Source organism: Mirounga leonina, unplaced genomic scaffold, assembly GCF_011800145.1.
Source record: "Mirounga leonina isolate KUSES-001 unplaced genomic scaffold, KU_Mleo_1.0 Mir_154, whole genome shotgun sequence".
Classification (NCBI taxonomy): domain Eukaryota; kingdom Metazoa; phylum Chordata; class Mammalia; order Carnivora; family Phocidae; genus Mirounga; species Mirounga leonina.
In genome coordinates, this window is record NW_023270389.1 from 57,239,399 (window position 1) to 57,263,624 (window position 24,226).

Consider the following 24,226-nt stretch of genomic DNA (forward strand, 5'->3'; position numbering starts at 1 on the left):
TTTCTTTTGGAAGGCTGGGGAAGGGCAACTATTTCTCGGCTGAGGTTCCAGCTCACTCCTCTGTCCTTCCACCCCTCAGCAGTCTGTCCCAATTTTTTACTAGTTCCTCCCAAAGAAGGAAAAAAGAAACATCCCTTCAGCCTCTTCCCTCATCCTCTGTCCTCAAACACCGCCTCACAGTCACTCCCAATTCCCACTCAGAACCTTTTCTTGTACCTCTTTTCTCTCCTTCTCTCATTACGGATTCATCTCTCTGCTCCTCTTTGCCTCCCACTACCGTGTGACAAATCTCTCTTAAAATAACACTGGTGACTCACCCAGCAGATACTGTATTCCATTTATGTATACCTTTGTTTCCCCAAGGGGCACAGAGAATTTCACAGATATTCAGTGTTATTTTTACCTCATCCTTGTAAAGAGATTATCTGTCAAAAAGGAATAAAAATGCAGTTTGGGCTTTTGTCTGAATGACTTGAGCATTAAGGCTGATAGAGTCTTTTTACTCTTCCAGGTCTCATCCTTCTCCTCATCCCCTTCTCCTTGGTACTGTTTTGTTGTTGTTGTTGTACTGTTTTGTTTTTCAGGATCTATTAGTAACCACACCAGAAATTAGACTAAAATCTTACCAATCTGTTGTGGTCTTTCTTAACCAGTCTTCCAAACTGGAAGCCTCAGAGCAGCCTCGCTTCCTCCAACTGGTTCAGCCCACACACCCGTTGCTAACCAAGCCATTCCGGTCCTGTCCCAGACCCCTCGCTCCTATTCCCACTTCAAGGACCTCATCCAAGCCACCACCTCCTCCAGCCTGGCCTGATGCAGTGGTCACCTCACTATCCCCTCCACCTCCAACCATTTTATTACTCCCTCAAGTTAGTATTCCCAACCTAGATCTGATCACGCTGCCCCAGGGGTGTTCCATTTAAACTCCTATCCTTTTCCAGGGCACTCAGGGCTTTTCAGTTTAGCCTCAGCTACCTGGCCTCTGTGACCCCTGAGTCTACACCATAGACATCCCCAAAATAAGCAGTGTCCCTCAACGTGCCTCCATTCATGTGCCCCCCCCTCCCCAGCAGGAACACCCACCTCTAAGTTCTCTTCCTGGAGAGCTCCTTCTCAGGTTTAAAGGCACAATTTTTATATTACCTCTTCTGAAGAGCTTTTCTGAACTTCCCCAGGGCACTTTTAACTATTCTCTCTTCTGCATGCCTATAGCTTTTTATGATAATTGCTGGAGTAGATTCACATAATGTCGTATATATTCCACAAAAACTTACTGGAAGCCTGTGATGTCCCAGGCATTATGCCAGGCACTAGATACAGAGGGATCAAATTCACAGTCCCTACCCTGACTATGTACGAAGTAAGACAAGAAACAAAGAAAAGTAATTGGTATTTCAGAGTGAAATGAGCCACAATAGAGCTAAGCCCAGGGGCTGAGTGGGCACATGAGAGGGCCGTCACCCAAGCTCGGGACATCACAAAGCTCTCTGAGAGGAGAGGAGCCCTGAGCTGCACTGTCAGGAATATCCAAGTTGGAATGGCTTTGGGGACTGCACTTTCTCCCCACCAGATCATGGGCTCCGTAACAGCGGACTAGATCCTGTGTCCCTTGTACTCTGCCAAGTGCTCAACAAATACGCAGGAAACCAAATAAATCAGAAAAAGCTTGGTCTGTGGATCTCTAAAACCCCAGTAATATCAAGTTTATTGCTTCCCAGCCCTGCCTCCTCCTTCCTCTTGGTCCCACCGATCCAGCCTTAGCCAATAAATAATGCAAATAATAAGGTGATTCTGCAAATGCGGTTTTTTCCCATCCCAGCCCTGGCTCCGCCCAGCCAAGGAATCTGGAACGAAGCAGCTGGCCTGAGGCATTTGGCATGCCACTGAGCCACCCACCAGAGTCGGGCAATCAAGCATCGCTGATGCGCACGCTGGCTAAGCAGAAAAGGCCCGAGAGGAAAAGTGAAAATGTGTCACACCATGCCAGGCCAAGTTCAAAAGTTACCAGGTCCAGAGCCCGCTCCCAGTTGGCTTCCCAGCCCCCATCTCATTCTGTGCACTTCACTTTGCACCTGGCAAGCAGTGTCATTTCCCACAGCCTGTAACATGAAGTGCACACTCCTGCTCTAGCTGGCGAAGCCCTGGGGAAATTCTCCATCTCTCTCCCTCACTTTTGTCCCACCCCCATTATTCTCTAACCTTCACTTTGTCCCTTGGTTGGCCAGTCGTAAGAAACCATGCGCATTTCCTTAACCCATCTCTCTGGCCTGCAGGAATTTTCACGGCTGCTGTTCTTTTTGCCTGGAATGCACTGAAACCCCCTGGCTAACTGGCTCATCCCTCGGTTTCAGGCTGAAGACTACTTTCGAGCTGGTCCTGCCCCACTCCGCAGGCTGAAGCCTGGGCAGGTTTGCGCCTGCGCGTCCATAGCGCGCTCTCTGGTCTCCCTCTCAGCGCCCGGGTGACATTGTGGTGAACTTGTCTGCTTAGCTGGGTAAGCTTCCCGCAGGTAAAGACTGTGTCCGGTTTCCGCACTGCATCCCAGAGCCCAGCAAAGCGTCCAGACTGCGTGCGTTAGGCACCATAAACATCTGTTGATTGAGTTGATGGAGGAATCCTGGAGAAAGAGATAGGGCACATTTTATCGCAAGGTAAGCTTGGTGAGAGCAGGAACTTTGTTCTGCTCACTGCCGCACCTCAGTTTCTGGCACAGAGTAGACCCTCAATAAATGCTTACTGAATGAACTAATTAATTAATTGGCTAGACGAAGATATTATGTAGGCCTGCTACTCTCTTCATGGGTTCTTTATGTGTGGTTTGGTCTTCAGGGGACTGGCTTCTGAAGAGAGGAATTTAGCGTGACATAGCCGTCAACAGCATGAACTTGGACCACACCTCCAGGGGTTTACATCTGAGCTATATCCCTCACAGTTTTCATGTGCTAGTTGTCTTGTCTTTAATTGAGGTCAGTTATGTGATAAATGTCTTAACATTTGTAAAGCAATAAACTAGTGCTGGTGACAGAGTAAAAACTATTTAAGTATTTGCTATAGAAAACAGAACAGTATTGCAAATGCAAAGTCAAGAAATGCTGTCCACAGTTGACAGGACAAGAAATAAAGAATACGTATATTACTTAAAGCTATCAACATAACTAACTGGAAATATCGACATAATCCTATGGAGACAATGGCAGAAGGTTGGGACTAAGTGAGCTAGGTCCTAACGTTTCATACAGGCAGCCACAGATCATGTCCAAAATTGACAACCCAGGAAATAGTGGCGTGCAACTCTTGGTGATTTGAAGGTGACTATGAGGACGATCATCAGCTAAAAGAGTGAAAAGCAGTTGTCTATGAAGAAGAAGATTAAAAAAGAGAAAGAACAGGGCAGGAGACTGTGGGTTTCCTTAGTGATCCTTTTGTACTATTTAAACTTTTGACTACATTCATGTTATTTTAATAAATTTAAAACATTTTAAAAATAATTGCATAGGAAAAAATCAAATGGGAAGTGCTTGTTATGGTCTTCAAATACTTCTGTTACCTTAAAAATTCTGAGACTTATGGGATGATGTGGCCATGCTCTGAGAACTCCTATTTTACCTCCACGCTAGGGGGACTCCTGCACCCCACTCTTCTTCATGAGGCTGGGATAGCATGGAAAGTCGATGTCTGAGATTAGGCTCAGTTTCTCAGTAACTCTGTGCTCTTAGCCAAGACATTCAATCTCTGTGTGGCTCATTTTCTCACCAATTAAATTATAGTGACAGTTTTAGACTCACTGTGTTGTTACATCAGATACCTAGAAAAGCATAAAATACTATACAAATATTATAATCACAGTGAGGAATTTCCTAGTGCAGAGAAAAACACGTAACAACATCTTTCTTCAAACCAACTAAAGGTGCATCTTCCTGGCATTTTTTATGAATAATAATAATTCATAATTTTATATAAAATCAGAAATCCTTTGAGAGTACATTCCCAAGATAATCATTCCCTTCTCCATGTTATCTCTGTTTCTTGAACATGCTTATATTATTTCCTGTTTTAAGCCCTGTACTGCAGTTGGTTTGCTTACATCATAGTTTCATCCACTAGACTGTGAGTTCCCGAGGGCAGAAATGCTGTTTTACTTATCTTGATATATCCTGAGCTTAACACAGTGCTTGCCCTAAAGAAAGTACCCCCAAAATGTTTGCTGAACTGAACATCATTTAAAAAAAAAAAGTTTATTTTGAGGGCTCCTGGGTGGCTCAGTCAGCTAAGCATCTGCCTTCAGCTCAGGTCATGACCCCAGGGTCCTGGGATCAAGCCCCATATCAGGCTCCTTGCTCAGTGGGGAGCCTGCTTCTCCCTCTCCCACTTCCCTTGCTTGTGTTTTCTCTCTCCTCTCTCCCTCCCTTCCTCTCTCCCCCCTCCATCAAATAAATAAATAAAATCTTTTTTTAAAGTTTATTTTGAGTTAAATATAATTTTAGAACTATAAAAGACATAGAATGAAGGAAATAAGCTAACGTGTTCTTCCCCCCATCCATCCAACAAATATTAACTGACGCCCTAAAGTTCTATCCTAAGCTCTGAATAATACATACAAGCAGCTTCCAGTCTAATTGTGGGGATGGCGGGAGGGGGGTGGGGAGACACAGAGAGACAAATGAGCAATTTCAGTACAAATTGATAAATTTTTGGTTAAAGGTAAGTACAAGATGTCATAGGAGCACAAATAGTGGTCGCAGCCCCTAAAAAAAGAAAATAATATTCTGAGATCTCTTCTTCTTACATTATTTCTTTGAATTGAATTGAATTAAAATCCAATAAACCACCAGAGTATAGTTAGAAAACTCAGGTCCTACACAAATGAATTCAAAACATCCAGTCAATTAGTTAAAAGTTATGTACACTACTTGGCTGAAATCCCTTGACATCATACAGCACCACCTTCGATAATGTGGTAAGTTAACAAGATGTGCATACCCATATTCTTCCATTTGTCATATTATTATTATATCATGGAAACCTCTAGGGTCTGGGACACATTTGGGAAATCAAATACACACCTCAATCAAGAATCCATTCCGTTCCTCTTCTATGACTTTGCCATGTGTCACCCCTCATAAAGCAAGTATTTTTTTCTTAGTCCTTGTTTCTTTAAGCCAGCTTTGAAAATTATTGTGGGCAAATAGAAGCGGGAAAGGATAGATGGGCCCACCTTTTGCTAGGAAGCGACTTTCTAATGGAGCCCACTCTGGCTCACTAGCTGGATGACTAGAAGTGAGCAGATTCCAACCAGCTGCCCTCAGTTAATCTCTGAAAGCATTTGATATTGCTGAGTGCCCCCTGAGGACTAGATAGTAGTAAGTATTCCCTCTTCCCTTGAAATGATCAAGGCACAGTTAATTCTTACTAGAACTGGATGTATGCATCATGGGTTACGTGGATAGTATATAGGCATAAACATGAATCAAATTGGCAATTTAATGAAAATATAACAGAGCATGAGTCTGGGATATTGCGAATGCCTAGATGAACATTTAATTAAAACTTTACTGCAAGTTGTGATCACATTCAAGAAATGTTCCAGGCTGCCAGTGTTTGAGGTATTTAAAAGCTTACTGACAGCCAGGCATGCCTAGTATGATAAAGTAGTGACAATTACAGACAACACGGGAAGACAGCAAGGTCATTGCCCATTTCAAAGAGCAGTGACTGTTATTTGAATAAAATATCTTTTCACCAAAAGTCTAACCTTTGCTACCTTGGCAAATGAAAGAACTGACAAGCCCTTTGTTTGTGTCCTTTCACAGGAAACCAAAAGAAACACAGTTAAGAGAATCTGCTAGAGATCAAACATGAGTGAAGCCATTTTTGAGAAGTGGACCCTCAGAATGGAAATGCAATGACAGTTGGCTTATTTTCTCCCCTATTTCGTAAATAGAACTCTATTATGAAGACAGGTTGAAATAGTTCTTAAATTGTTGCCGTTGTCACAATTGTCACTTGTCACGTTGTCACAATTGTCACTTGCAAGCTGGAATCTAAGAATGATGACTATAGCTTTCATCTCTGATAAACACTGGCCAAAATCTCTCCCATCATGAATACCGTCAATGGGAGGGACAGTTAGGACAGAGACAGAGCATAAATGATATATTATCTTTCCCAATATGCAATGAATAGACTTTGAGATTATTCTCAGTAATAAATATTTATTAATTAAAACATCTAAATGAATATGAAAGACATAAAAAATAAAAATACAAGAAAATAAGTTGGCTCATGCAGCACTTTTATAAAAAGTGAATATAATCTAATTATCCAGGAGTTTATAAAGGGAAATGAGCTGGCTGGCTAGTGAGGAAACGAGGGGCCAGAAGACCACTATGCAGTCAGGGTCACAGCTGTATTGGAATGTTGGGCTCCTGTAGGCTTGGTCTGTTTCATGTTCCTTCTGGTAGACGTGTCCACAATTTCTACTGCCTTTTTCACCCAGTCAGCTTGTGGATCAGCACAGACTTTAAAGCCACGTCTGGTAATAAATCTGCAAATCAAGGAAAAGATAGAGTTAGTCACGTCCTCACAGCCTTGGAACCAGGAGTTAAGATCAGACCAGATATAAGAGGTTATGTGCAGAAATTATTCTCAAAACCTTGACACCATAAATGAAAACCTTTCTCCTGCCATCTATTTTAACACAAAAGAGAAATACATCCAGGTAATACCTAGCTCCTTTATTCATCATAATTCTCAGACTCCTTTTTCCATCCAAGCTACCAAATGTTGTGACTACACTGGACATCTGAGGTCATCTAGTTCAATTATTACATATATCTTCCTTTTCACATCTAAACACACTCATCTTGTTTCCTGGACAGAGGTGATTTTATTTAATCTCTTTGGGTAAAATTGCAATTATGTGTTGGGAAGAGCCACTATTCTGAAAATGAGATCCTGGAAAGAGAATGGTACTATGTAGCTAGTTTTTCACACATTTCCTTAAGATATGGTAACTGATAAAACATGGCACTCTACTTTACTCTAGCACACCATAAGGAAAGAGAAGGGATGGGTTGAGAAGCATCCTATACCAGTGTGGTTATATGGTCAAATCCTGAGCCACACCAGCCATCTCTAAACCTAACCCTCAGAACTGAGCACAATATTAATCCATTTCCCAGTCAGATTCTCCTGCTAAACTAAATCAGAAAAGAGGATGATATTCTTTATTTGACTGTCAAATTTTTTCAATAATTGCTATTTGGTGCTACATAAAGACATGGTTAATTGGAAAAACAAAGGGGCTATTGGTTCACTTGAGGTCTTCCCCCATGCCAGCTTCCTGAGGAAGGCAGCATTTCTATACACTGTGTCCCATCAAGCCCAGCTTTTGGGGAGACAAACTCACATTACTGCTTTCATGGAGCCCTCCTTGATGGTGTAGGTCTTGATGTTTTTAATTGGTAGTCTCTTGGTCGTTAAACTTACACAGATGCTCTTTTCTAGGACTTCACTCCCCACACCTGGTAAAGAAAACCAAGAAGACAAACAAAAATAAATTATCATTTCAAATAGTATAAATGTTACAGTGCTATAAATAAAATAACAAAGAGTGATGTGATAAAGAGTAATTTGGGGAAGGCAACATTAAAATGTGGGAAGAGGCACATGTGTTATCTTAAATGTTAAGGTGTAAGATATATAAAGGATGGAGTTCATAAACTGTTCATCCTCAACAGAAATCCACCCCCCCACACACAAGGGGATTTCTAAACTTCAATTCAGAGAGCAATCTTACATTGGAGAAGGGGAAATAACTTGGGAGAGTTAATAATATTAAAGGTTTGGTAGAAACTAATCACGGTTTCTAGGTGCTGATTTTCTCCTAAGGTAAAATGACTGGTATTTGCTTCTCAGGGAAATATTCAGCTAAAAAGCATCTAAAGTAACAGCTGATGAGGATCAAGTTTGATCTACGGTGTTGCTGATATCAGAAGGCTTTTTTTGAACATGACACTAAATATAAGGTGTTTGTCAGCTAGCTGTGCCCCTCTTCATCCCTCCTTTCCAGCATTCCCAGTATGTCGTCCACACATTCTTTACCCCCCATCTTTGCCAATTTATGTTTAATGCTCAACTGTCTTTCACCCCAGTGAAAGACAGAGATCCTTTCTTGTATTTCTCTCACTACTTAGGAAACAATATTTTTCTCTGAGAAGTACCTAACATGGACTCCCAAGACCCAAAGAATCCTACTAAATGCCCAAACCTTCTTATTCTCAGTAGTGTTATCACTGAAACCATCATGTTCACTCCTGTTGCAGAGCTGAATCAGAGCAGAGATTGCTTTGCCCACAGTTGTACATAGAGGCTAAGCCCCAGTGGGACTCATAGAGGTCATTCAAGGAGGAAGCTTGGGAAGTGACCCAAGTGTCTGCAGTCCTCCTCTGTCTCCAACAGAAGGTCGCTGCCCCTAACCATACCTGGGTTCCCACCAAACAGCAGACCTATTTTCTCAGCAAATTGCCAGCCACATTGCAATATTTGGCCTAATTAACTAGCCTTAAAGTTGTTGGTTACATCAATATTTATTTTGCCCACAATTTCAAGGAATTCCAGACTTTGCCACCTCTATTCGTAGACACCCTTAGGGATCCATGATCAGATTCATATATCCTATTCTAAGTAGTAAGTCTACAAATTAGGCAGTTGAAAGGAGAGTTAACTGAAACATTAATTATACTTGAAGGATATTCTCTTTTATTGCCAGAGCCACAAGGAGAAGTAAACTTCAATCAATTGGAGAAAAAAAATGATCCTTTAAGAAAATATGTATAGAACAGTCAGGTGAGGCTCAGTATACCTAAGTCTCATCTAGGTATAACTTGCAGGTTTATCTGAATGTGTATAAGGCATTGATCTATTTGTTAGCACTTAACATATGGTCTCTTATAAATTAAATCTCTTATAAATTTATCATTAATGGGAACAATATTCATAGCGGTAATAGACTCTCCCATATACTTGAAGGTAATATTGATTTCCTGGGTATGAAGGCATGAGCTCCCAATCATTTTTTTAAAATAGAAATTATTGATTTTCTTCAGAATATACAACCTCCAACTCATCCCCACATTGTGACTAAACTTCCAAAATCTTTGAGAATTTATCAAGATTGATATTAAATAGGCAAAAGCTACAAAGGCACATATAATCACCATCACCATTCTACAGCTAACATTAATCAAGAAATTATTACTAGTGAGGAAATCTGGTAAGTATTCCTAAATTGTTAGGTTTGTTTTTGGTTTGGTTTTTTTTTTTTTTTTTTTTTTTCATTTTAATCCCAGGTGAGAGTATCTGTCATTATGTTCAGCTTATAAGTAAGCGTAGGTCCACAGATGTTGCGAAATTTACCCCAAATGATGCAATTATGAAAAGTGGGAGCCAGATTGTAAGCAAGTTCTGTCTATCTTCAGAATCTATAAAGTCCCTTGAATTCAAAGTTATCATTCCTATTTTGCACATGGGAAGTCAGAGGCTTACCCTGGAGAAAGCAGTTTACTCCAGTCAAAACCTGAGTCAGACCCCAAATATGTACCCACCTGCCTGCATATCTGTTCCTCTCTCATACAGAACCTTTCGACTTACCTTCCACGATGAATTCAGTGAGAAAGCAGATGCCAAGCAGGGCCAGGAGGAGAGGTCTCATGGCTGAGGTCTTGCTGAGCTATGCGAGGAGAAGGTGAGGAACGGCTGCTCTTAGAAGCCTCTTTATTCCTCCAGTGGTCAGCGTACTTCCTGTGGTGAATGGGGGCTTTCAGGGTGGGTGTGGAATCGTGGAAAGTCTGTGCAGTACAGATGCTTTTTTCTTTAAGAAAAAGTTCCTTTGCCTCCGCTCATACTAACCCCACACCTGTGGTCTTCGCCCCTGCTCCTGTGGTTAACGTGTCAATGAAACCAAATGTGTGCATAAAGGAACGTGGTTGTCTCATCTCCTGCCACCAGCTGAAATTCAAATCTTCCACTGCAGACATGCCCCAAGGCCACATCGGTACTATGACCCAGCATGGGGACAGTGTAAGGAAATGGGGTGAGGTGGTCAGTGTGGTCCTGCTCCCCCATCTGTCTCATGTCACATCAGCTGTGATGTGAGGATTCCACCACCGTGGCTCACGAGCCCCTGATACCATCCAGAGCCACTGTTTAGGGGGGCACAGGGACACTGCTGCCAATCTGAGCTTCCCAGCTCTCTTTTTCTTTTCATTTCTCCCCTCTATCCTCATTCAAGTGATTCCCATTTCTTTACACCCCCTCATACCCAAGAAACAGTTAAGTAAGTGTGTTTGGAGCATGTCTATATGCACATGTTTGGTTTATTGCAACTTAATATATACCTTTTAAAAACCTTTGAGGGGCACCTGGGTGGCTCAATTGGTTAAGGGTCTGCCTTTGGCTCAGGTCATGATCCCAGGGTCCTGAGATAGAGCCCCGTGTCAGGCTCCCTGCTCAGCGGGGAGTCTGCTTCTCCTTCTCCTTCTGACCCTCCCCTCTGCTTGTGCTCATGCTCACTCTCTCTCTCAAATGAATAAATAAAAAATCTTTAAAAAAAATAAAATAAAAATAAAAACCTTTTGAAAAGTTGTCTTGACATGAACTTTATTTTGAAAAAAAGCAAAAGAGAAAAATTATCTATAATCATATCATTCTGACAGTTTTCATTTTTAAATGCTTTTTCCAGTAAATCTCTATTGGTAGACGTATGTTTGCAGACTTGTGACAATTATAAATACTGTATTAGCATCAGTGTAAATATCTTCCCATGGTTCTTCATAGACTTCGTGTTTCTCATCTGAGTAAATATATGCACATACACATTAAACTATTCCCTTATACCACTGTTCTATAGATCACATCTGTAAGGTAAGTTTTCATTAATATATACTCAGTCATTTCCCCCCAATAGCCAGAGGTTGGATCACTTGGCAAACTCATATGATCCTCTTTCCGTTCTTGCCACATGTTACCATATAGTCTTCCCCAAATGTAGTTTCGACTTGCAATCTTCTAGCAGGGTCTGATTATATCATTTGCAACTTCCTGGCACTCAGTTTGTTGTTTTGTCTGGTTTTGCTTTACATAGGTATCTATAAAATGTATTTCTTTTTTTCTTTTTTTTTTTTTTATTTTGAGAGAGAGAATGAGAGACAGAGAGCATGAGAGGGAGGAAGGTGAGAGGGAGAAGCAGACTCCCTGCCGAGCAGGGAGCCCGATGCGGGACTCGATCCCGGGACTCCAGGATCATGACCTGAGCCGAAGGCAGTCGCTTAACCAACTGAGCCACCCAGGCGCCCCTATAAAATGTATTTCTTAATTATGTGTTTGCACAAGCAGCTAAAAGGATTTGCCACTGCTATTAGGGATACAAAAATGAATTCCTATACTTCCATGAAAATTACAGGGTAACCTCTAAGAGATTTTTCATTAATGGCATTTAATTTTCCAGCCAGACTTCACTCTGGACCTCAGAGTGGTTTTTAGTTCTCTCTCTCTACCTGGCTATACCATCAGTCCTTAACATCTGAACACATCTTTCCACTCAAAATTCTTTTCCTCCCATTACTCCCTGACACGGAGAAATATGCTATTTTCTATCCAACTTCCAAACATGGAACCTGGGGTCATCTTAGACTCATTGCTATCCATTCATATGTCATCCTCAACAAAGCTGTACTAAGTAAACCTTCTAAGTAGCTCTTCAATAGGCCTGTTCCTCTCTTTCCACACTGCTCTAGGCAGGCCCTCATCATCTCTTGTTAGGACCACTGCAGTAGACCAACTGGTTTCCCAGCATTGGCTGTCCTCCCTTTCCAATCTATTCTCCACAATATTGCCAGAGTTAATTGTTCTAATGCCTTAATCTAATCATGTTATTTCCCTACTGAGAACCTCTTGCCAATTTCCATTGCCTACAGAATTTATTTCAAATTTCTTATTGTCCTATACAAGGTTGTTCATGATCTAACACTGCTTTTCCTTTTAGACTCACTTTCCAACCCTCACACACGCTCCCAAACCCCCAGCCTCGACAAACGTGTATGCATTCAACCTAATATCCTGTCCTCTCTTATACCCCCCCACATATTGCTTCCTTTACCTAGAATGTCCGTCCCAGTTCCCTACTTGTAAACTGCTCCCCTTCCTACAAGTTTTCCTGAATCCTCTAGATAAAATTAAGTTGTGCCATCCTCTGTGCTTGTGTGTTTGTCTCCACCACTGTTCTATCACTAATCTTATTTTATTGCCCTACTCAATTATATTTCTGCATCTCCCACTAGATGGCAGGCTCCTTAAGAGTGGGGAACTTGACTTGGTCTTCACTGGGTCCCTGGCATTAGAAGAATGTCTGTTATGTAGTGGGACTTTCACCAAATAGTTTTTAATAAATGAATTCTTCTTCAAAGACCATATTTAGGGTGATGGTACATTAAGTGAAGATTGACCATCTACAAACACAAAGCCAGGAATTGTGTCTGAGGTTTTCTCCCAAATAGACAATGTGACCAGTGGCTGAATATTTACTTAGCATATTGGAAAAATTATTATTAAAAATGCCCATACTATCCAAAGCTGTTGATAGATTCAATACAATTCCTATCAAAATTCCAATGTCATTTTTCACAGAAATAGAAAAAACAATCTTAACATTCACGTGGGATCAGTAAAGATCCTTAATAGCCAAGGCAATCCTGAGGAAAAAAATTGGAGGCATCACATTTCCTGATTTCAAAATATATTACAATACTATGGTAATCAAAACTGTATGGTATTGGCATAAAGACAGACATATAGTCCAATGGAACAGAATCAAGAGCCCAGAAACAAACCCATACTTATGTAGCAAGTTAGTATTTGACAAGTGAGGCTAGACTACTCAGTAGGGGAAAGGGTAGTCTCTTCAATAAATGGTGCTGAGAAAATTGGATATTCATATGTAAAAGAATGGAATTGGATCTCTAACCTAAACCACACACAAAATTTCACTCAAAATGGATTAAACGTTTACATCTAATCCCTGGAACCATAAAACTCCTGGGACAAAATATTGGAGAAAAGTTTCTTGATACTGGTTTGGCAATGACTTTTTGCGCATGACATCAAAAGCACAAGCAGCAAATTAAAAATAAATAAGTGGGACTATGCCAAACTAAAAAGCTTCTGCATAATAAAAGAAACAATCAACAAAATGAAAAGGCTGGCTACAGAATAGGAGAAAATATTTGCAAGCCATCTATCTGATAAGGGGTTAATATCAAAAAATTAAGGAACTCATACAACCCACTCATTAGCAAAACAACAACAAACAAATAATCCAATTAAAAATAGGCTGAATAGACACTTTTCCAAAGACATACGAATGGCCAACAGTAAATGAATAATAATTTTTCCAATCCATGAACACAGACTATCTTTCAATTTATCTGTATTCCTCAATTTCTTTCATCCATGTCTTATAATTTTCAGTGTACAGATCTTTCACCTCCTTGGTCAAATTTATTCCTAAGTATTTATTGGTTTTGATGCTATTGTGAAGGGGATTGTTTTCTTCATTTCTTTTTCAAGTATTTCATTGTTAGTGTTTAGAAACACAACTAATTTCTCTATGTTGATTTTGTACCCTGCAACTTTACTGAATTTGTTTGTTAGTTGTCACAGTTTTTTGACAGAGTCTTTAGGATTTTCTATATATCATATCATCTGCAAACAGAGACAATTTTACTTCTTCATTTCCAATTTAGACGCCTTTCATTTCTTTTTCTTGCTTAATTGTACTAGCTAGTATGTCCAGTACTATGTTGAATAAAAGTGGCAAGAATAGACACCCTTGTCTTGTACCTGATCTTAGAAGAAAAGCTTTCCATTTTTCACCATTAAGTATGATGTTAGCTGTGGGCTTGTCATTATTGGCCTTGTTATGCTGAGGTACATTCCTTTTACATGCAATATGCTGAGAATTTTTAGTCATGAAAGGATGTTGAATTTTGCCAAATGCTTTTTCTGCATCTATTGAAATAGTCGTATGAGTTTTATCTTTCATTCTATTAATGTGATTTACAGCATCTATTGATTTGTATATGTTGAACTGCTTATGGTGTATCTCTTAAGCTTTGTGATTCCATTTTCAGCTGTTTCAAGATTTTTTAAAATTTTATTTTATTATGTTATGTTAATCACCATACATTACATCATTAGTTTTTGATGTAGTGTTCCATGATTCATTGTTTGCATATAATACCCAGTGCTCCATTCAATATGTGCCCTCTTTAATACCCATCACCAGGCTAACCCATCCCCCCACCCCCCTCCCCTCTAGAACCCTCAGTTTGTTTCTCAGAGTCCATAGTCTCTCAAGATATTTTTAAATTTGCCTTTTGATTTCTTTTTGACCCATTGTTTGTTCAGAAGCTTGTTATTTAATTTCCACATATTTGTAAATATTCCATCTTCCTCCTGTTACTGATTTCTAGTTTCATACTATTGTGGTCAAAAGAGATTCTTGGTATGATTTCAGTCTTCCCAAATGTGCCAAGACTTGTTTTGTGACCTATCATATAATCTGTCCTAAAGAATGGTCTGCATGTTCTTGAGCGGAATGTGTATTCTGCTGTTGTTGAATGGAATGATCTGTATATGTCTCTTAGGTCCATTTGGTCCAAAGGGTAGTTCAAGTCCAATGTTTTCTTATTGACTTTCTGTCTCAATAATCTATCCATTGTTGAAATCGAGCATTGAAGTCCCCTGCTATTACTGTATTGTTGGCTCTTTCTCCCTGCAGATCTCTTAGAATTATTTAATATACTTAGGTGCTCCAATATGTGTTAATCACTTTAGTGTAAAAGTTAAAGGACAAAAGTATTAAAAATAAATATAGCTATCATAATTTGTTAATGGATACACAATATAAAAAAGGCAAATTATGACATAAAAGCATAAAAAGATAGAGTTTTAATGTGCAATTGAAGTTAAGTTGTTATCAGTTTACAGTAGATTGTTACATCTGTAAGATGTTTTATGCAAGCCTCGTGGTAACCACAAAGCTAAAACCTATAGTAAACACAAAAAAGATAAAGAGATGGGAATCAAAAAATACCATCACAGAAAAATCATTAACTCACAAAGAAATACAGAAAGAGGGGCGCCTGGGTGTCTCAGTCAGTTAAGTGTCTGACTCTTGATCTCAGCTCAAGTCTTGATCTCAGTTCAAGCCCCACATTGGGCTCCATGCTGGCTGTGGAGCCTACTTTAAAAAATAGAAAGAAAAGAAAAGAAAAAGAAATACAGAAAGAGAGGAGGAAAGAAACAAGAGAACTACAAAACAACCAGGGGAAAAGAAGTTGGCATTAGTAAGTCCTTACCCATATAATTTCTTTAAATGTAAATGGGTTAAATTCTCAAATCAAAAGGCATAGAATGACTGAATGGATTAAAAAAAAAAATACCCAACTATGTGTTGCCTCACCTCAGCTTTAAGGATATCAGCTCAGAGTAAGGGGATGAAAGAAGATATTCCATGCAACAGGAATCCAAAAGAGGGAAGAGGTAACTATACTTAGACAAAATAGACTTTAGGTCAAAGCCTGTAACAAGAGGCAAAGAAGGTGATTATATAATGACAAAGGGGCCAATACAACAAGAGGATATAAAATTATAAATATATATGCACCCAAAGTCATTACAAGGGCTTACAAATGCTTCCATGACCTGTGCCTTCCTCTCACTCATTCTCTAACATCATCTCCTGCTACTCTTTCTCCCTTATAACCTCCACTGCAGTCACAATGACCTTTTGCTATTTCTCAGACATGTCAGCCAGGCTCCTGCCTCTGAGACTTTTCACTAGCTGTTTACTCTGCCTGATGGTCTCTTCCCACAGACATAAGCATGGCTCACTCCCATTGCTTTCTCATTGTGGCTTTTCCTGACCACCCAATTGAAAACCCACATACCAATTCTGGTATCATTTGATCTCTCCTTGCTGCTCTATTTCTATGCATGGTACTTAGCACCATGTAGTATAACCATATAATTTACTTGTGGATTTTTAACATTTTCCATCTCCTTCCAGAAATTTTTTGTCCTTTTCATTCCTCAGAGTCTAAGGCAATGCCTGATGCAGAGAAGGTGCTGGATTAATATATTCAGAATAAATGTAAATGCATAACAGTACATAAGCACAAGCAAACATAAACATTTATACCTGTGAAGTCTAGAACTCTGGAACCTCAGTACCACTTATATATGTGTGACCACACAATGGGATGGTAGAATCCATTTTTGAAGAAAAACATTCACTTTTGAGGGAAGAAGATATAAGTATGAAGGGTACAAATAAGGAAATACTATATATCTTTTTATTTTTTAGTCTAAATATTTTGATTCATCTGAAAAAGATTAACTTGTATTTCATCATACATAACAGATAATCTACATAAAAATGTCTTTGTAGAATGCATATTTGTGTAATATTCCATTTTTGGAGAGTTTCTCATTTTAGTATGAGTATGTAAAAATTCTTTATGTATTCACCATACTAATTCTTTGTCAATTGCAGGTTTGCAAGTATTTTCTCTCAGTTAGTAGCTTGTCTTTTCACTTTCTCTATCATGTCTTTGATAACCAAAAAATACTGATTTTAATGTAATCAAATTTATCAATGTTTTATTATATGGTTGTTGCTTTTTGCACCTTAATAAATTTTTCCCTTCTGGGACACCTGGGTGGCTCAGTCAGTTAAGCAGCTGCCTTTGGCTCAGGTCATGATCCCAGGGTCCTGGGATCGAGTTCCACGTCGGGTTCCTTGCTCGGCAGGGAGCCTGCTTCTCCCTCTGCCTGCCTCTCTCCCTGCTCGTGTTCTGTCTCTCTCTCTGACAAATAAATAAATAAAATCTTTTAAATAAATAAATAAATAATAAATAAATTTTCCCCTTCCCCAAAGTCAGAAAGACTGACCCCTACTAAAAGTTTTAAAGTCTTGCATTTGACACTTAAATTTTTAACCTTTCTGGTGGTTATTTCTGTATGTGATGTGAGATGGAGATACAAATGCAATTTTTTTCTCTTTGGATAACTGAATTTTCTAGCTCTGGTTATGGAGTAGTTTCTCTTTGTCCCACACTACTGTCATGTATTGAAGGTCCATGTATATGTGCATCTGTTCTATATCCTCTAGTCTGTTCCATTGGTAATTTGGATATCCGTGATTCACAGCATTCTATGTGAATTACTATAGTCTTATAATTTAACCTTAATGTCTAGTAGGGCAAGCCCTCTTTTTTATCTTTTTCTTCAGAAGTACCTTGGCTTCAGCTAACTAGTGATCATGAGAATGTAAATCAAGACCATGGCACGAACCCATTTTATTCCCATTCAAATGACCAGAATTAAGAAGTTTGATAATACTTCTGTGATGGCAAAGATATAGAGCAACATACATTACTCATGGCATCAGAAACTGGTACAACATTTAGAAAAGCAATTTGGCGTTATTATGTAAAGCTGGACATTTGCATACTGTGTAGCTCTAGAAACTCTACTCCTGTATATAGATAGATATAGGTTTAGGTATATACTTAGATAATATCAAAAGGAAGGAGCACAAAGATACAAGTTATTTGGAATGTTCAAGTCTTTAGATTGGGGATAGGTTTGTGGTGGTACATTACACAGTTTAATTAACTGAATAAAAGAAGGTCATATATAGACCAAAGTGGATGACGTATAACGGTATGACTCAAATTAGACCAACTGCTATGGCAAAAGAGCTCAAACTCTCAGTGGCATAACACTGAAAAAGTTTATTATTCACTCACACAAAAATCAATGCAGAAGTGCCTGGTCAGTTGTCTTTCTCAGAGGTCCTCCTCCAAAAGGTGTTTCAGGAATCTAAGCTGCTTCCACCTTTGGGCAAAACCAGCCCTTAGGGCCTGGAAGTCCTTGTCTTCCAGCTACAAGACAGGGAACAGAAGACCAGGGAAAAGGCATACCTACTCTTAACTACTTTGACCTGGAAGTGATACTTATTCTTTGGTCCCATTTCATGGGTAAGAACTAGTTATCTGGTCCCATTTAGACACAAGGATAGAGTGGGAGAAGGGGGTTGCATCTGTGAAATGTAATCTAGATCTGTGCCTGGAAAGAAGAGCAATTAAGGCCCACTGTGCCCTGCCACAGTCATGCAACTGTGATTAATCCAATTGTGCCATGAGGTTCCATTTTTTTAAAGGACAAAAATAAAGGAAAGATTACAATGACTATTGCTTTCTTTAAAACATGCTCCAAGTACAACATCTCTTAAATTATACTTAGTTTTTTCTCTAAATTAAAATATTTTTAATACTTTTTCTGATAAAAACAGTATAATTGTTGTAAAAAAAATCAGACACTATAGAAAAGTTAAAGAAGAAAGAAAAATTCACCTAAATCCCACTGCCCAGAGATAACAAATTATCCACTGTTGATAGACCTTCCTCCAAACATCTTTCTAGGTATGATATGCCTGTGTATGTTATATCCCTTTACCATCTTTCTATAGCATTCGATGGCTGAAGATTCATTGTATATTTGCAGTGTGTGAGGTTTGCGGCTAAGCATTTAAGGGCATTAGCCCATTTAATCCCTATAGCAATATAATGAATTGAGTAGAGTTATTATTTACATATTATAGATGAGAGAATTGAGGCTAGGATAGGTTAAGTAATTCACTCACAATTACAAAGCTGAGTGATATTAAAGTGAAGATTCAAACTCAGGTCTGCAATATTCCAAAGCCAACTCTTAACCAGCGCCCTGTCAGGTACTCTCTGATGCACTACTACTCCCCTATTGCTAATCCTGGGTTATTTCCTTCTTTTTTTAACCCTAGACCACAGAGAAAGAATATACATGTCTTCAAACTTTGTATACTTTTCTGTGTATCTCTTTGTCATAAATTCCCTCCAGGAAATTTGTACAAGATGGTCTCTTACTTTCATACATTCTGCTTTCTTAAGAAGTAGTGCAAAGGTTGAATATATAAAATGAAGCTGGCTGGCAAATTTGTGCCACATAAGATAACTCTCAATGGTCATTCCTTGTCCACTGGTCCACTGGGTGTCTGCCTTCAGCTCCGGTCACGATCCCAGGGTCCTGGGATCGAGGCCTGCATCGGGCTCCCTGCTCGGTGGGGAGTCTGCTTCTCCCTCTCCCACTCCCCCTGCTTGTGTTCCCTCTCTAGCTGTCTCTCTCTCTCTGTCAAATAAATAAATAAAATCTTAAAAAAAAAAAAGTCAATTCATGGATATTTATGTATAATGTATGAAACTGCAGCTTAGAGTAAGGTCAAAATAGGAGCTGATATACACTCCCACCGGTAAGGCATGAAAGTACCTGTTTTCCCAAATCTACCAACACTGGCTTTTAGCATCCATTTTAACCATTGCAAACTTATGCAAGAAAGGTTAAAGGTTATATCTTATTGCTGTTCAATTTTAATTGCTTTGACTACTAGTGATGTTAATAATCTTTTATGAGTTGCCTTTTCCTATTTTTGTCCATTTCCATTGGAATGTTTGTACCTTTCTTTTTTATTGGTGAGAGTGCTTTATCATTTTATTACAACTATTTTTCTACTCAGTTTCCTGACTATTGCAATGCTAGTTATATATAAAAAGTAAGGATCCTAGCTATATTCATATTTATGCAGTTCTAATTTCTGACAGGAACTACAAATACTTCCTGCAAACCTCAAGATTATTCTTGCTAACAGAAAACCTCAGCTTAAAAACACAGATAAAACATTTTAGTTTTCTTATCTGGTCTGACATCTGGACTAGGAGTTTCTATGATGGAAAAGTATCTTGTAGTTCTGACGTTTTCTTTGGGGACTCTCACCAAATCAATAATGAACAGAACGCTACTTATTATTACTTTACTGTGGGTTCCTTACTTATTAAGTAGGTGATTTATCACAAAGAAATACCACTGAAAAGAGAATAAAAGAAACTCTATGCCATGAATATCAGGAGAGGTTCTACCACAAACTAGCTTTGAGGACTCAGCCATTCATTCAGGCCTTTCAGTGACCCGGTGCTCCTATGTTTACCTCTATCAACCTCATGGAAATATGGTGGAAATTGGTAATATTATGTCAGATAACATATAAATACTCAGATAACATACAGTTTACAAGTCTAATTTGTAACCATGTTCTTTCTCTTTTGCCATGTAAATTAGACCACAGTCTATAAGACAATAATGCAATTAGGAAAATGATGTTAAGAAAATTACACAGTTTGTGGATGCATTTTTATCTTTAAGTTCAGGATAATTAAAGAGAAGAGAGAGAGAGCGCATGTGCTAATATGAACTGAGGGAGTAGCCTGTGCATGTTCCCGGGAGTTTCTAAGCAGTTTGGCAGGTGCTGCCAGTGAGTACTGTGAAAATAAGTAAATAAACATACTTTGATTTTTCAGTTGCCACCAAAAGTCCACCTGACCCAAAGCAATTCTCCCATCATTCTGACATAATATCCAAAATCTCTCCATTAAAATCATTCACTCATGAAGTTATTTACTCATTCAAGAAAGATAGTTCTTACTATGTATAAGATACTATCTTAGAAACAAGAGACAAGAACAAGACATGACTCATGTTCTGGTGAGTGATCTATATCTATATACATGTAGATATATATTATAATCCATTGCAACATAACAAGTGGTTTGATCAATTACTTGAAATGGAACATTGAATGTTCAGGAGCCACAAATAATCCTGGAATAAATAAGGCATATAGCCTCACTCTCAGGCATTAACACTGAACTATGGTTAATATATTACATCATAGACTGTCACCCTGTGAAGCAGAGAAGGTTCCTAAAGAATTGCACAGAGAAGTTAAATTCTGAAGAATAACAAGAAGAGTAGGTCAACAAGGATTTCTCAAAGTATTTTATACCAAACACTAGTTCTATTAGTTATTCTGTGAAAAAAGAAGAGGGGAGTCCATTTCTAATAAGCTCGGAAATTTTTGTGCAATTTATGAAATCACAGTGTGTATCACCATATTAAAAGCTCTGAAAAGTCCTGCAGTAAAAATTGGCTAACCCAGCATTTCCTAAGCATTTTTAAGTTACAGAACCCTTTCTCATAGAAGAATTAAACCAACTGGAGATGCGTTTTAGAAACACCAATCTAGAACAAGGATTCTGTCTAGGGATGGTGGTACTAAAAATGTAGGTATGATAGGGATAAGTACTACACATAGCAGTGTCCAAGCTAGAGCCTGCCCAGGAGGAGGAGGGGTTGGAGATAATTTGATGGTGAATTCAACACAGGTGGAGACAGAGCACTTGATGCTAGGTGGAAATCCAACTGAATTATACATTTTTCAGTTGAATTCCCCAGCTTGCAGACAATTCTTGGCTCTGTGGTACTTTTCTCCCTGATTTCTACCCTGCTTCTGCTTATTTTCCAATAAAATTGTACATCTTTTTCTCACAGTTTACAAAAAAAAGTCTTATTCAGTAATCAGTTAATACAATAACTGATGCTGCCTACTTCCAGCAATCACTAATAAGGAATCTTATTATTTTATCTTACTAGATGAAATCTAGTAAGAGCTAGCTTCTGACATTTCAAGCTTCTGTATCATTTGTAGCTATTTTATTTATTCTTTGTTAGTGAAAGTATGTGGTGTTAATAGGCAGGAACTTTCTCATTAGGTGAATTCATATTTACCTTTGTTTCTTGATAAAAATTACACAACCACCCAAAAAGAACTCAAAGAAATTTCTAAAAGGGTTGTGGTGATCAGCAGGTTAAAAACCACTGCTCTGCACTACATAGACAGGTACTATTCATGGCCAGGAGTCTGAAGGATCTAGGTGACACAGGAAATGTTGCACACTGACCACCACACACAAGTGGCTTAAAAATAGTCTTCAGTAGGGGCACCTGGGTGGCTCAGTCATTAAGCGTCTGCCTTCGGCTCAGGTCATGATCCCAGGACCCTGGGATCGAGCCCCGCATCAGGCTCCCTGCTCCGCGGGAAGCCTGCTTCTCCCTCTCCCACTCCCCTGCTTGTGTTCCCTCCCTCGCTGTGTCTCTCTCTGTCAAATAAATAAAATCTTTAAAAAAAAATAATCTCCAATACATTGTTTATTGTTCACAGGTCACTTGGGGAACCTCACCAGAACAAGCCATAGAGTCAAAGTAACCAACTATCCAGGGAAGGTTAGGCTGGGAAGAAGAAAGGTGCCTAGCCTCTATATCAAGTTAACAACTTTGCCAGGACATTAAAGTCAATAAGAAAAGGAGTAGTTGTTTTGGTTTTGGTTTTGGTTTTTCAGAAAGCTGTCATTTTGGCCACAAAAACTGCCATAACCTTAAAATCCTCTGTGGTGCAGAATTCAAAGCATTTACATATTTCCTAAATTGGATGTTAATCAAGCTCAGTCCACCTGGAAAGAAGGATGCACTGGCCAGCACCTGAGGCCCAACCTCAGTGGCCAGCAGCCATCTGAAGGAGCCTCTCCTTGAGAAGTCTCATACTGCACTGGGAACCATGAGCTGTCAAACCAGGTCAGTGGACCTTATCCTTATTCCAGATCAACCACTGCAAGATGTGTTACATAAAGGAGAATCAAAATCCTCCCCGCTTCACAGACATCAGAATTAGAAACAGAACATGCAACATGTCTGGATCATAAAAGGGACTCCATAAATGGCAGCAATTATAATCAAAAGGCAAACACTGAAACCATCACAAAGACTCTGAAACTGGAACTGCCAGAGAAGCTCGTGACAAAGAAGCAGCCTGTGGTTTTCATCAGAAGTTATAGTTTTATTTTTATAAATAATAAATGACTGATTTTTTGGAGTCAGCCAAACCTTTGAATCTCTGCTTCCCCATACCTGGTCTCCCCCCATATCTGAATAATCAAAAGGAAGATGGATGCATGTCACTAGACATCTTTAACCTCAAGCTAGAAGACATTTTCATCTGATCCCAAAGGATCAGTCACAAATACAAGACCTCTTCATGAAGGAATTATGAGTATTATGGATTATTTAATTATCTAATTAACCAAAATGACTTTTTATTTTAATGTTTTTTGAACACTTTTCCAATTTTTTTGACAGAGCAGAGTGAAAAAAAATTGAATCCTTGATGACAGAGGCTCAATCAACTTATGTAGCGTTAGTGGCATGTCCAATAGCCTTTCATGCAGAACCTAGCAGGATTCTGAGATTGCATGCATTACCTTAAGAAATACAATACTGAATAGAACCTAAATGGGTCCGCAAAGTTGAATGAAGAATCAAATTCATCATTCATTGTGTTTAAGGTCTGTTGTAGTCCCCATACCCTTTGGCCTTTTCCCCCTTATATTCTTCATCATACTAGGACAATATCAGTGTCAAGTTGCCAGATCTGAGTTAAATTTAACAGGGCTTCTGTTTTTCATTCTTAGAAGAAAGAATAAAATGACAAGAAAGATAGTTTGTATTTATTTATTCAATTAATAAATATTTTTTAAAGATTTTATTTATTTATTTGACAGAGAGAGACACAGCGAGAGAGGGAATACAAGCAGGTGGAATGGGAGAGGGAGAAGCAGGCTTCTTGCAGAGCAGGGAGCCCGATGTGGGGCTCGATCCCAGGGTCCTGGGATCATGACCTGAGCTGAAGGCAGACGCTTAATGACTGAGCCACCCAGGCGCCCCAATTAATAAATATTTATTAAATTCCTACATTAGGTGCTGAGGATTCAGTAGTGAGACGGAATCTCAGCTCTTATGGGCATCATAGTCTAGTAGACAGAGAAGAACAATATGCAGAATATATAAAAATATGTCAAGTGGCGATGATAAGAGCTATGAGTTAAAAGAAAGCAGGTGACTTACAGGTAATTCAATGGCACTAAATTCATATCTTTCAATAGTTAGCCTGAATGTAAATGGGCTCAATGCCCCAAACAAAAGACACAGGCTATCAGATTGGATAAAAAAACAAGACCCATCAATATGCTGTCTGCAAGAGACTCATTTTAGACCCAAAGACACCCCCAGATTGAAAGTGAGGGGATGGAAAACTATTTACCATGCTAATGGACACCAAAAGAAAGCTGGGGTGGCAATCCTTATATCAGACAAAGTAGATTTTAAACCAAAGACTGTAATAAGA

At 39.0% G+C, this 24,226-nt stretch overlaps 1 protein-coding gene across 1 annotated transcript; it reads right to left on the bottom strand.

The window, feature by feature from the left end:
* Nucleotides 1-6,280: 6,280 nt before the first annotated feature.
* Nucleotides 6,281-9,739, bottom strand: LOC118013731 (lymphotactin-like). Its single transcript, XM_035009560.1, has 3 exons — nucleotides 9,652-9,739; nucleotides 7,409-7,523; nucleotides 6,281-6,544 (listed from the first exon to the last, which is right to left on the bottom strand). The coding sequence occupies exons 1-3, from the start codon at nucleotides 9,710-9,712 to the stop codon at nucleotides 6,385-6,387; spliced, it is 336 nt and encodes a 111-aa protein (XP_034865451.1). The 5' UTR covers nucleotides 9,713-9,739; the 3' UTR covers nucleotides 6,281-6,384.
* Nucleotides 9,740-24,226: the final 14,487 nt, after the last annotated feature.